Source organism: Carcharhinus amblyrhynchos, chromosome 8, assembly GCF_965287045.1.
Source record: "Carcharhinus amblyrhynchos chromosome 8, sCarAmb.v2.hapA, whole genome shotgun sequence".
Taxonomy (NCBI): Eukaryota; Metazoa; Chordata; class Chondrichthyes; order Carcharhiniformes; family Carcharhinidae; genus Carcharhinus; species Carcharhinus amblyrhynchos.
The window spans coordinates 85,489,135-85,501,537 of record NC_137331.1 but is presented as its reverse complement, the minus strand read 5'-3'; the positions used below and the strand labels follow the sequence as shown (position 1 = coordinate 85,501,537).

General features: G+C 42.7%; 1 protein-coding gene across 1 annotated transcript in view; it reads left to right on the top strand.

The window, feature by feature from the left end:
- gra (granulito) overlaps positions 1 to 12,403 on the top strand; it is a 103,706-nt gene that overhangs the window by 73,118 nt on the left and 18,185 nt on the right. Inside the window, exon 4 of the mRNA XM_080194957.1 lies at positions 9,466 to 9,578. Within this exon, the coding sequence (XP_080051083.1) occupies positions 9,466 to 9,578 (113 nt within the window). The remainder of the gene's footprint in view (positions 1 to 9,465; positions 9,579 to 12,403) is intronic.

Below are 12,403 nucleotides of genomic sequence, written 5' to 3'. Positions count from 1 at the left end.
ATAATATTACAGTAATAGTATTTAGGCTTTGTAAACAAACATATGTCGAAACTGTAAGTACATACTTTTTCAACTCTTAAATAGACTGGCCGTTTTAAATTTAAAGGGCAGATGAGTTTGACAACTTGCGGTTCCCCTGACCTAATCCTCCCTTTATTCACATTTGCATTTACACTAAATAATTTGAAATTCACACTCTGCAGGATAAGTCTCAAGCAAAAATGGGATTTCTTGGAACTCAATAATGAGTTTAAATTGTGCTGCTGAGTTTGGGAGAGTGAGGGGTAGGGGGGCAACTGATCAGCATGGCGAACCAAGAAGATCACGGGCGAGGGTTAAAAAAAGATTTGCAGTTTTGCTGGAGATGCTTTGCACCCGGAAAGGACACAAGGCCAATTAACATAAATGTTAGATGACTTACCTGCTTCCCTCACAGAATCTTTCCCTTCGTCAGTGTGGCATCATGCTGGCGTGAACCAGTATTGGTCTTCATCAGCAGAGATGAGGTGCCATGACCAGGCCAGGGTTGGATCAGAGCCCATTGAAGCCCTTGGGTGGCTGAACAGTGTCCACAGAGCAGTGACAGTCTTGCAGTTCTGAGCACACACCCTGGCAGTGTCCAGTTGGGCACCATAATTGTGCCTGGATCAGTGCCAAGGGAGTGGGGCCTGAGTTGGGGTGGGATCTGTAGGGGCGGTGCTATGAAGGAAGGTGAGGCCTGAGTGGGGGTGGGGCCTGTGGGATATGGCTTTGATGGGGCCATATGCTAAATGACCGGGGGGTTATGCAGAGGGGGTATGCAGGTGGGGTTGGGTGTGCGGGGAGAGAGGTGCAGGGGATTCGCCAGGGGGTGGTACGGTGGGTGTGCATGGGGAGATGTGTAGGGGATCCGCCAGGGGACTCTTCGGGAGGGTCCTGATGGCCTGAAGTTAACAACCTGTGTCTCCGATTTCATGTTGTGGGGTGAAGGGGCTGGTAGGAAGTCTACCAATTTACTGGAAGATTGGGGCTCCCTGTGCAATGGTGACTGATTTGCTCTGCTGCTCTCTCCCCCCTCCCCCACACTTCCCTCCCCTCCCTGTCCCACCTACTCCCTCCCCTTTATTCCCTCCCCCCATCTCCCTCCTTCTCCCCCTCCTCTTTCCCCCTCCCCCTCTGCCCCTCCTCACCCTCCTCCTCTGCTCCTCTCCCTCCTCCCTACTCCCCCCCTCCCCTCCTGTGCCTGGCCTGCAGTCCCTATCCTCCTGTCCCCCTGTTCCCACATCCCCGACCTCTCATTCCCGTCTCTGTCTCCCCAGTCCCATCTCTGTCCATTCATCTCCCCGTCCCTATCACCCCCCCCCCGTTCCCATCCCCCCCATCCCTTTCCCCTTGTCACCCCTCTCCCGTTTCTTGTCTCCCTATGCCTGCCCCCCCGTCTGACCGTGCCCGTACCCCTGTCTCCCCGTGCCCGTTCCCCCGTCTCCCCGTGCCCGTTCCCCCGTCTCCCTGTCCCTGTCCCCCCATCTCCCCGTCCCTGTCCCCATCCCCTTGATCCCGTCACCCCGCCTCCATTTCCGCTCTGCCGCCCCCTCATCCCAGCCCCCCTGTTCCCCTGTCCCCGTGCCCATTCCTGTCCCCCCATTCCCATTCCCCACTCAGTCTCCCTCCCCATCCCCCGTCCCCATCCCCCGTCCCCTCCCCATACCCCTCCTCTCTTCCCGTCCCCCTCCCTGCTCCCCATCCCCCTCCCCAACCCCCTCCCTGCTCCCCACTCCCCGTCCCCTCCCCATCCCCCTCCCTGCTCCCCGTCCCGGCTCCCTCTCCCGGCTCTCCCTCCTGGCTTCCCCTCGTGGCTCCTCCTTTCAGCCGCCCCCGATCCCTCTCCCTGTTCCCCCCTCCCCATTTCCCCCCTCCCTGTCTCCCCTCCCCGTCCGCCCCTCCCTGTCCCTCTCCCCGTCCCCCTCATCACCCCCGTTTCCCTCCACCTCCCTTCCCTCCACTCCTGTTCCCCCGCACCCCCTTTCCACCCCAACCAATGCAAATCTATCAGCTGTTAGAAAAACTGACGCGAGTGTGCAAAGATTGCTATACCAAACTCGCCCAAAAACTAGCGTGGAGTACTCCTATTTTCAGGCCTTTTTAACACTAATATTTTTGAGCAGATTACCTGCCTCCCCTCACCCCCTTCCTGGCAATGTTTCCCCCATGTGTGAGTCCTGCCTCACCAACTTTCTCATCGGTTCTGTCAAAAATGCAGGTGAGACTATAGGCTACTGAATTTTGCAACATTTTGGATAAGCCATGGATTCTCTACAGTTCTGAAAAAAATCTAGGCAATTTTGTTGCATTGAATTTGTTTGCAGAACATACTTTTGTTACCATGGCAACTAGAAGCAGGAGTAGATCATTCGGGCCTTTGCACCTGCTTCGCCATTCATTTTGATCCTGGCTAATCATCAAATTCAATATTCTCATTCCCCCTTCCCCCCATATCCCTTTATCCCTATAGCCCCAAGAGCTATATCTAACTTTTTCTTGAAATCAGGCAATGTTTTAGCCTCAACTACTTTTTGTGGTCGTGAAGTCTACACATTCTGGATGAAGAAATTTCTCCTCAACTGAGTTCTAAAGGTTTGCTCCTTATCCTCAAACTTTAACCCCTAGTTCTGAAACTCCCCCACCATTGGGAACATTCTTTCTGAATCTACCCTGTCTAACCCTGTTAGAACTTTATAAGTTTCTATGAAATCACCTTTCACTCTTCTAAATGCCAGTGAATATAATTCTAACCAACTTAGTCTCTCCTTATATGACAGACCTGCCATCCCAGGAATCAGCCTGGTAAACCTTCACTGTACTCCCACTATAGCAAGGACATCCTCAGATAAGGACACCAAAATGGCACACAATACTCCAGGTACAGCCTCACTGACATCCTATATAATTGCAGTAAAACATCCCTATTCTCATATTGAAATCCTTTTGCTATGAAAGCCGACATACCATTTGCCTTCATTACTGGCTGCTGTACCTGAATGCTTACTTTCAGTGACTACGAAGACACCAAGGTCTTGCTGAGTATCCACCTCCCTCAATTTACATCCATTCAAGTAATAATCTGTAATCTCACATTTATCCACATCATACTACATCTGTCATGCATATGCCAACGCACTCAGCCTTTCCAAATAGAACATAAGAAATAGGAACAGGAGTAGGCCATCTAACCCCTCGAGCTATTCAATAAGATCATGGCTGATCTTATAGTCGTTCAGTTCCACTTACCCGCCTGCTCCCCATAATCCTTAATTCTCTTATTGGTCAAAAATCTATCTATCTGTGACTTAAGCACATTTAATGAGGTAGCCTCCACTGCTTTAATGGGCAGAGAATTCCAAAGATTCACTACCCTCTGGGAGAAGAAGTTTCTCCTCAACTCTGTTCTAAATTGACTCCCCCATATTTTGAGGCTGCGCCCTCTAGTTCTTGTTTCCATTCTAAGTGGAAATAATCTCACTGCTTCTACCCTGTCTAGCCCCTTCATTATCTTATATGTCTCTATACGATCTCCCCTCAGCCTTCTAAACTCTAATGAGTATAGGCCCAGTCTACTCAATCTCTCCTCATAACTAACCCCCTCATCTCTGGAATCAACCTGGTAAATCTTCTCTGCACCCCCTCCAAAACTAATATATCCTTTCTTAAATAAGGGGACCAAAATTGTACACAGTACCTTGTACAATTGCAGCAAGACCTGCCTGTTTTTATACTCCATCCCTCTTGCGATAAAGGCCAACATTCCATTTGCCTTCTTGATCACCTGCTGCACCTACAAACTGAGTTTTTGTGATTCATGCACAAGGACCCCCAGGTCTCTCTGCACAGTAGCATGTTGTAATTTTTCATCATTTAAATAATAGTCCATTTTACTATTATTCCTTTCAAAGTGGATAACCTCACACTTGCCAACGTTATGCTCCATCTACCAGATCCTTACCCACTCACTTAGCCTATCCAAATATCTCTACAGACTTTCTGTGTCCTCCACGCAATTTGCTTTCCCACTCACTTTTGTGTCATCCACGAACTTTGTTACCCTACACTCGGTCCCCTCCTCCAGATCATTTATGTATATGGTAAGCAGTTGAGGCCCCAGCACCGATCCCTGCGGCATGCCATTAGTCACCGACTGCCAACTGGAAAAGCACCCATTTATTCTGACTCTCTGCTTTCTGTTAGATAGCCAATCCTCAATCCATGCTAACACTTTACCCCCAACTCTGTGTACTTTTATCTTATGCAGTAACCTTTTGTGAGGCACCTTATCGAATGCCTTCTGGAAATCTAAATATACCACATCCACCGGTTCCCCTCTGTCAACTGCACTCGTTATATCTTCATAAAAATCCAGTAAATTCGTTAAACATGACCTTCCCTTCATGAATCCATGCTGCGTCTGTTTGACTGAACCATTCTTTTCCAGGTATCCTGCTATTTCTTCTTTAATGATAGATTCCAGCATTTTCCCAACTACGGATGATAAGCTAACCAGCCTGTAGTTACCTACCTTTTGTCTACCTCCCTTTTTAAACAGTGGCATTACATTAGCTGTTTTCCAATCAGCTGGCAACTCCCCAGAGATCAGCGAATTTTGATAAATTACAACTAATGCATCTGTTATTACTTCTGCCGTTTCTTTTAGTACCCTGGGATGCATTCCATCTGGACCAGAATCATGTTGAAGTATCTCTGCATCCTGTTCACAGCTCATCCTCCCACCCAACTTTGTATCATCTGCAAATCTGGAGAACATTTAGTACCCTTTTTCAGATCAATGTGAACAGTTGGAGTTGTAGCACAGATCCCTTTAGAACCCCACCAGTCACTGACTAAGAGACCCATTTATGCCAACTCTTTGCTTCTTATCTGCTAACCAGCTTTCTATCCATCTGAAGACATTACCCGCAATCCCATGTGCTTTAACTTTACATAGTAGCCTGTTATGAGCGATCTTATCGAAAGCTCTCTGAAAGTCTAAATAAACCATATCCATTGGTTCTTTTTGGTCAACACTACTAGTTACATCCTCAATGAATTCCAGTAGATTTGTTAAATATGATTTTCCTGTTGTAAATCCATGCTGACTTTGTCTGATTATACCAGTGCCTTCCAAATGCTGAGTTATGAAATCCTTAGTAAGGGACGCTAGCAACTTCCCTAGTACCAATATTAGGGTCACTGGTCTATCATTCCCTGTTTTCTCTCTACCTTCCTTTTTGAATAGCAGGCTTACATTTGCTACCCTCCAAACTGCAGAAACCAGTCCAGAGTCCAAAGAATTTTGGAAAATAACCATCAGTGGATCTTCTATTTCCAGGGCCATTTCCTTAAGTAATCTGATATGAAGATTATCAGGACCCTGGAGATTTATCCACCTTCAATCTATCAATTTCTCTACTAATGCTGATTTCCTTCAGCTTCTCATGAAAACTTGTTTCTCTCAAAACTTCTGGTACATTATTCATGCCTTCAAGCAAAGTACAAATTTAATTCCTTGGCCATTTCTATATTCCCCATTATGAATTCTCCTGTTTCTGACTGTAAGGGGCCTACATTCGTTTTTGTCAATATTTTCTCATTACATACCTATGGAAACTTTTACAGTTTTATGTTGCCAGCCAGCTTACTTTCTATTTTTCCTTCTTAATCAATCCCTTGGTCCTCCTTTGCTGAATTTTAAATTGCTCCCAATCCTCAGGCCTATTGCTTTTTCTTGCCCATTTGTATGCTTCTTCCTTGAATCTGTTACTATTTCTAATTTCCCTTGTAAGCCAAGGTTTAGCTACATTTCCCTTACCACCCTTGCGCCAAACAGGGATAAACAACTTCTGAATTTCACCTATTCTTTAAAAGCCTGCCATTGCCTATCCATTGTCTTTCAATGCAGTAGTGTTTCCCACTAATACACGGCTCCTTCCATCATAGTAACCTATGTTGAAATTCAGGACCCTGTCTCAGAATCAACTTTGTCACTATCCACCTTGACAACGAATTCTACCATATTATGGTCACTCATCTCCCAAGGATTCTCTCTCAACTAGATTTCCAACTAATGCTTTCTCATTGCACAATACCCAGTCCAAAATGGCCTGTTCCCTTGTTGGCTCCTCAACGTTTGCTCCAGAAAACCATCCCGTATGCACCCAAGAAATTCCTCCTCTGTTGTACTGTGACTAATTTGATTCTCCCAGTCTACATGCAGTTTACAGTTGCCCATAATCTCAGATGTTCCTTTAACACATGCATCTCTGATTTCTTGTCAAATGCTTTTCCCAACATTACCAAACATGTTTAGAAGGTGGTATGGTTGTTATATTTGTGAGTGCCTGAAAGAGTTAAGTTGCTATATGCAAACTGAGGCTTATATTTGGATGGTTTGGGAAGATATGGACGTCAATGCCAAATCAGTGGGGAAGAAGTAAAATGGAGTTGAATTTTAACCTTAATAAAAAAGTGAGTTTGGGTCAGGTTTGTAGTTAAAGTCTGAAAAATCTGTTTCCTGACCTAAACTCCAACTTAGTCATTTTCAGCTTTAGGTCAGTCAAGAAGTTAGGTGGACAGCCAACCTCTTCAAAGAGGCAGACTGAAACTTTAAATATGATAATGAGGATTTTAACTTCATTGCCCTTCAGGTTTTCAAGTTGGACTCTGTCGTCAGGAAACCTGGCAGCTTTATCGAGGCGAGGACTTGGTGGATTCAGGAGGTAAGTGCCTTTGCACCTACCTCCTGGATCCAGGCACCTGTCTCAGAAGCACCTCCCCACCCCCCATCACCACCATTAACATCCTTCTCTTCCCATCTACCCTGTTGCCCAAGACCTCTGACGTCATCATGAGGCTTCATATCTAACCATCGCCAGGTCCCAATTCCTAAGCCTCCAAAGTCTGCTATTTCCCCTCCCCAAGGCCTCTGATCTCCTTCTTGAGCCTGTAATTTGCACCCCCACCACGAGGCCTCCTTGGAATCTTAGTACACCCAGTTGATCTAATAAATTCTTTCCTTCTCCCCGATTCCTCTACCACTGTGAAGATTTTTTCCCTGATGCTGATTTAGCTGCTGCTGCTGCAGCCTTTAGTGATCGGTTTCCCACCTAACCGAAAGGTTGGCCTGTTAATCAGGCTGGACCAGGCAGGTAACTACTCAATGATGTCACAACATACTGTGGAGTTACTACTTCACAATATGATGTGGGAATGCTGAATTGATAGTTTCCCACAACTTTGAACTGACCTGTTCCTTGTGTGTCAGGTAAGTAAATTTTTTCCTTAAAATGTCTTCAGCTGTGATTGTTACAAGTTGCTTTAAACTGACATCCAGTTCTGATTTGCAACCACTTCAGGGCTCACTTAATGCAAAAAAGGATTGGAGATGCCTTTCATCCTCCATAAGGCCTCCATAATATTGCTTCTTGACCAAGTGAAATCCTGACAAAAGCATGCATCATACAACAACTCTTGAGACATTGTATAGCTTAATTGCAGGATGACCACAGCCCTATCCAGGCAGATGTGCTGCTTTAGCACTCCAATGCTCGAAAGCTATTCTGGATAATTCCAGCAAATTACTGCCTGTGCTCAGTCATGTCCTGAAATTTTGCAAAGGTCTTGTGATTCCTCTCTCCAGAGAACAGTCTTGTTTGCCCAGGACCATTGTAAGACAAATACAATAAATTATAAAACAACTTTCATAAAGAAACATCCCAAACAGGAGGCATAAGCTAAAAGATGAGGGGGAGGTTCAGATCTATGGGGTTTTAGAAATCTAAAGCAAAAAGTTGAGACAATGGAACAATGCAATAACTTAGGTCAAGATGAGCAGTCTCGTTGGGCCCTGTGGTCTTCTCCTGCTCCAATTTCTTATGTTCTTATAAGAGAAAAAAATGGACTCCTAGCCAAAGAAGATGATATTGGGATCAAAAATAGAAAATGCTGAAAAATCTCAGCAGGTCTCACAGCATCTGTGGTGAAAGAATATAGCCAGCGTTTTGAGTCTGGATGATCCTTTGTCAGAGCTGATGATAGTAGGATGGTTGATTTGTCAAAGAGGTGGACTTCACAGTAAGCCTTAAAGAGGGCCATAAAGAAGAATTAAGAGATTAAGGAGAAAAAGAACTGAGGCTTTGGAAGTGAATTCCAGAGCATGGGAGCTAGGCAACAGAATGCATGGTGGTTAATAATGTAACTAAAGAGAAGGAAAATGCACACAAGGCCAGAATCAATTTTTGCATGCCATTTCTTCTATAATCATTTTCTCCTAAACAAAAAAGCACAGCTACAGAAGAATTTCCAAGGAAAGGGTATGGTGAAATTCTTGAAGGCTTGTTTGGGGGCAGGCGGGAGGCCTGATGGACAAGGAGGTCAACAACAAAACAATTGACATAAAGGCTTAAAAAAATCTAAGTGACAACATAATGGCTTGCCAAGCAAAGCCATGTACAGATTGAATCTTACTGACAGGCTCTTTAAATTAACTTATGCATAAAGGTTAGCCTTTGTGTAGTATGATATAGCACAGAAGGAGGCCATTCGGCCTACTGTATCTGTGATGCTCATAATAGTTATCTAATTATTCCCAGTTCTCAACTCTTTTCCTCATAACCCTGAAAATTTGCCTTTTTCAAATAAACTTCCAATTCCCTTTTCAAAGTTGCAATTGGATCTGCTTTTGCCTTCAGGCACTTCATTCCAGATTGTAACGATTCACTGCTGAAATCAAATCTTCTCATCCCCTTTTGCCAATCATCTTAAATCTGTCATTCTCTTGTCATTGACCCTTCCGCTGGTGAAATCAGGTCTATCAAGACCTCACAGTACAAAACTGAAATTATATATGAATTTTGATACTGCACCAAAAATGATAAAACTAAGAATTAGATAGTTGTGTGGCAGCATTATTTTCATTTAACACCAAAATGTATTTCCCATCCTTATATAACATCTTGTTTTCTGCAAGTTCAAAGGCAAACCAATCAATCTAACCTCCACCAAAAAATGGCCTGTTAAGACACAGTCCAGTAGTTTGTCTTAGATTAGTCCTGAAGGTACTCAACCAAAAATGTTCATGATGCAAATTAGATCAAGCCTTGGAGGAGGAGCTACACCTACTCCAATCAGCTTCGATCATGTAGATCAAGCCCAAGACAGGTGGTGAGAGCCCTGTTTTGTGAGCTTGGATCGGGAATTCTCAACTTGTTGGGACTCTGAATTGGCTTTGATTTGATTTGACTTGATTGGATTGGAATAAAGTAAACAAAAAAAAACAATTAAAGCTGGGAAACACGTAGGGTGCAGTAGTGTTGTGTACAGTTTTAATACTATTTAATGTATCCAAAATTCTAAGGAGTGGTTTGACTTCAGTCTATCTAAATTTACAGGTTTTTGTTTTAATAAAATGTCCCATCATCAATTCAATTTATATTCCAGATGCAGAGAGAATTACATACAGTAGAGAATTCCTGATGAAAATTGCTAGCCTGCCTATTTCAAAAGAGAAACCTGAATTTTTGCCATCTCTTCCTGTGGTATTAGAGAGGCCAGTAAGTTATGCCTTTTTGGTTAGTGATTTCTTTTCTATCGGTACATTATACTTTCTGTAATAGTGCTTCAATAATATTCACAATTTTGATTTTAATTAACAAGACATTAAGTAAAGCTAAAATAATATGTCTGTATTCAATTGCTAAGTGCACATTTTGGACTGCTATTTCTGACTTTACATTTAGAAATCAAAATATATTATTGTATGTTTCAAAAATTATATTTTGAAAGAAAAAAATCATAAACCCAGTGCTCCAACTCAAGAATTCCCTTCCTTATGACTTATTTCATGCTTATTTACTTGCTCTTTGCAGAGTAATTCTACTTTTCTGTACTATCAATCAACAAATTTCTGTATAGCACATTGTTAAGTTAGAATTTTATCTTTCAGAATCAGAATCTGTATAGTTCAGAAGGTGGCCATTCAAACCATTGAGTCTGCATCGACTCTCTGACAGAGTATCTTATTTAGGCCCTCTCCCCCACCCTATCCCCACAACTGCATACATTTACCATGACTAATCCATCTAACCTACACATCTTGGGACATTAAGGGGCAATTTAGCATGGCCAATCCACCTAACCTGCACATTTTTGGACTGTGGGAGGAAACTGGACCACCATGTAGAGACAGGAAGAATGTGTGAACTCCACGCAGGTCCACCCAAGGCTGGAATTGAACCTGGGTCCATAGGACGATGAGGCAGCAGGTTAAAAAAACAAAAAAAATTGTTTGGAGGGTATAATCTGCTTCGAAAAAACTCTGGAGGGTAGAGTTTAATCTTAAATTCTTTTGAAAACAATTGCAGTCTAGAAATAATTGTTAGTGCTACAATATATGTCTGCACAAATAGAGGCATAGAGAATGCCACATCTTTCAATTAACAAAAGCTGCCAGATGTTGGGAGGAAGTGGTACTGAAGATTTCATTTGGCTTGTTAATATAATTATTGCTGGCATAAGTCCTGAACCTGAATTTAAGTTGCTGAACAGCATATCCCAGATCTCTCACATCAAACATATGATGTAATTTTCTCTCAAAGATCTAGAAACTGCAAATTGTTTATATGTATTGATACGTTATCTGTTGTACCTATGCATCAATAATTTATTAATGATTTATATTGAATCCAGTGCTTTACTAATATTGAGGAGGAATAATGAGAGCAGAAAAGAACTGCCATGTGTCACATTATAAAGATGGTGTCGGTGATAGGAAATTGTGGTGGAGTTGTGCCATATTCTCAGTAGACACATCCGGGCAAAGTTATACATGTTGTCAGCTATCAAACTATCCACAGCCTTCAATTATTTTGTGTTAAGCTCTTTCCAAATGTTCACTGGTAACATATGCAATATATAACCAATTTTCAGGCCACTGGCACATCCTTCAGAATGGCCAATTATTTCATTACTTATAATAGCAACAGCTGTACGGTAACAATTACAATATAATTCCACTCTCGTGCTGACTTTTCAGGGCTTTGGTGCTATTGAAATCACAGTGTACAGTTTTTAAAAATTTATTCAGGGGATGTGGGCATCACTGGCTGGGCCAGCATTTCTTGCCCATCCCTAATTGTCCTTGAACTGAATGGTTGGTTAGTCCATTTCAGAAGGCATTTAAGAGTCAACCACATTGCTGTGGGTCTAGAGTCAAATGTTGGCCAGACCAGAATGGCAGATTTCCTTCCTTAAAGTACATTAGTGAACCATATGAGTTTATCTGACCATTGATAATGTCATAATTAGATTTTTAATTCCAGACTTTTGTTGAATTCAAGCTTCACCAACTGCCATGGTGGGATTCAAACCTAGTGACCAAAACATTACCCTGGATTTCTGGATTATTAGTCCAATGACAATACCACTGCATCACTGCAGTAGTCCCTTTGCAATGTCCCATTTTCATTGTTAATACTAATTCTTTCAGTATATAGCCAGTATGGACTGATCTGCACAAAAATAATGCTTATTTCCCTAGGAGCTTTGACCATGCCTTTATTTTAAGGCAATCAGTTATGTCATCTTTATTTCAGAAAAATGAAAATCGGGAAAAATGGTTTTTGGGAGATTAAGATTTTCAGCCATAACTCATGTCACACTTATGCCAAAATAGACAGAAAACTAAGCATGCTAAGTCAGGTGCTCAAGACATTTAGAACAATTATTGAACACACCACCGGAATCTGGAAGAAGTACTTCAGATGTTTCAACTCATGGAGGTGACTTATATTTGAGCCCTCTGTGCTCATTATTAATTACTCTATTCTGCACATCCCATAATAATTTGCAAAATGGCTGATGTGGAGTTAGATGAACAGGATACTGAAGTCACAGTAGATCTGGAAAGTGAAAGCAACAAAGAATTACCTGCAGACCTCCCCATGAGTTTGACTGACATTTATTGAAAGTGCCTTCGAATGAATGACAGGCCTGCACGTTTCTTAAATCTGTTATCCAGTTTTCCAACTGCATCCTTTTACATACTTAGAAAAGGAAAGGAAGGAAAAATGCTTCTTGGCATGACAGTAGCGATTAGTAAAGACATTGTGCTGAAGGAAAGGAAGGATGTCCTTGAGGCAGCAAAGACAGAATCTATTTGATTTAAATTGTGGGGATCTTGGTCTTCTTAAATAGCCTTGAAACAGGGAAGTTATGCAGATAAGAGTCTAGCCACATCAGGAGGATTACATCTAGTTCCAGATTTAGGAAGGATGTGAAAGTTCTTGATAAGGTGCAGAGGAGATTTTTCAGAATGGTTCCACAGGTGATTGGGGAAGATTCAGTTGAGGTGTACAAGATTATGACAGGCTTGCATAAG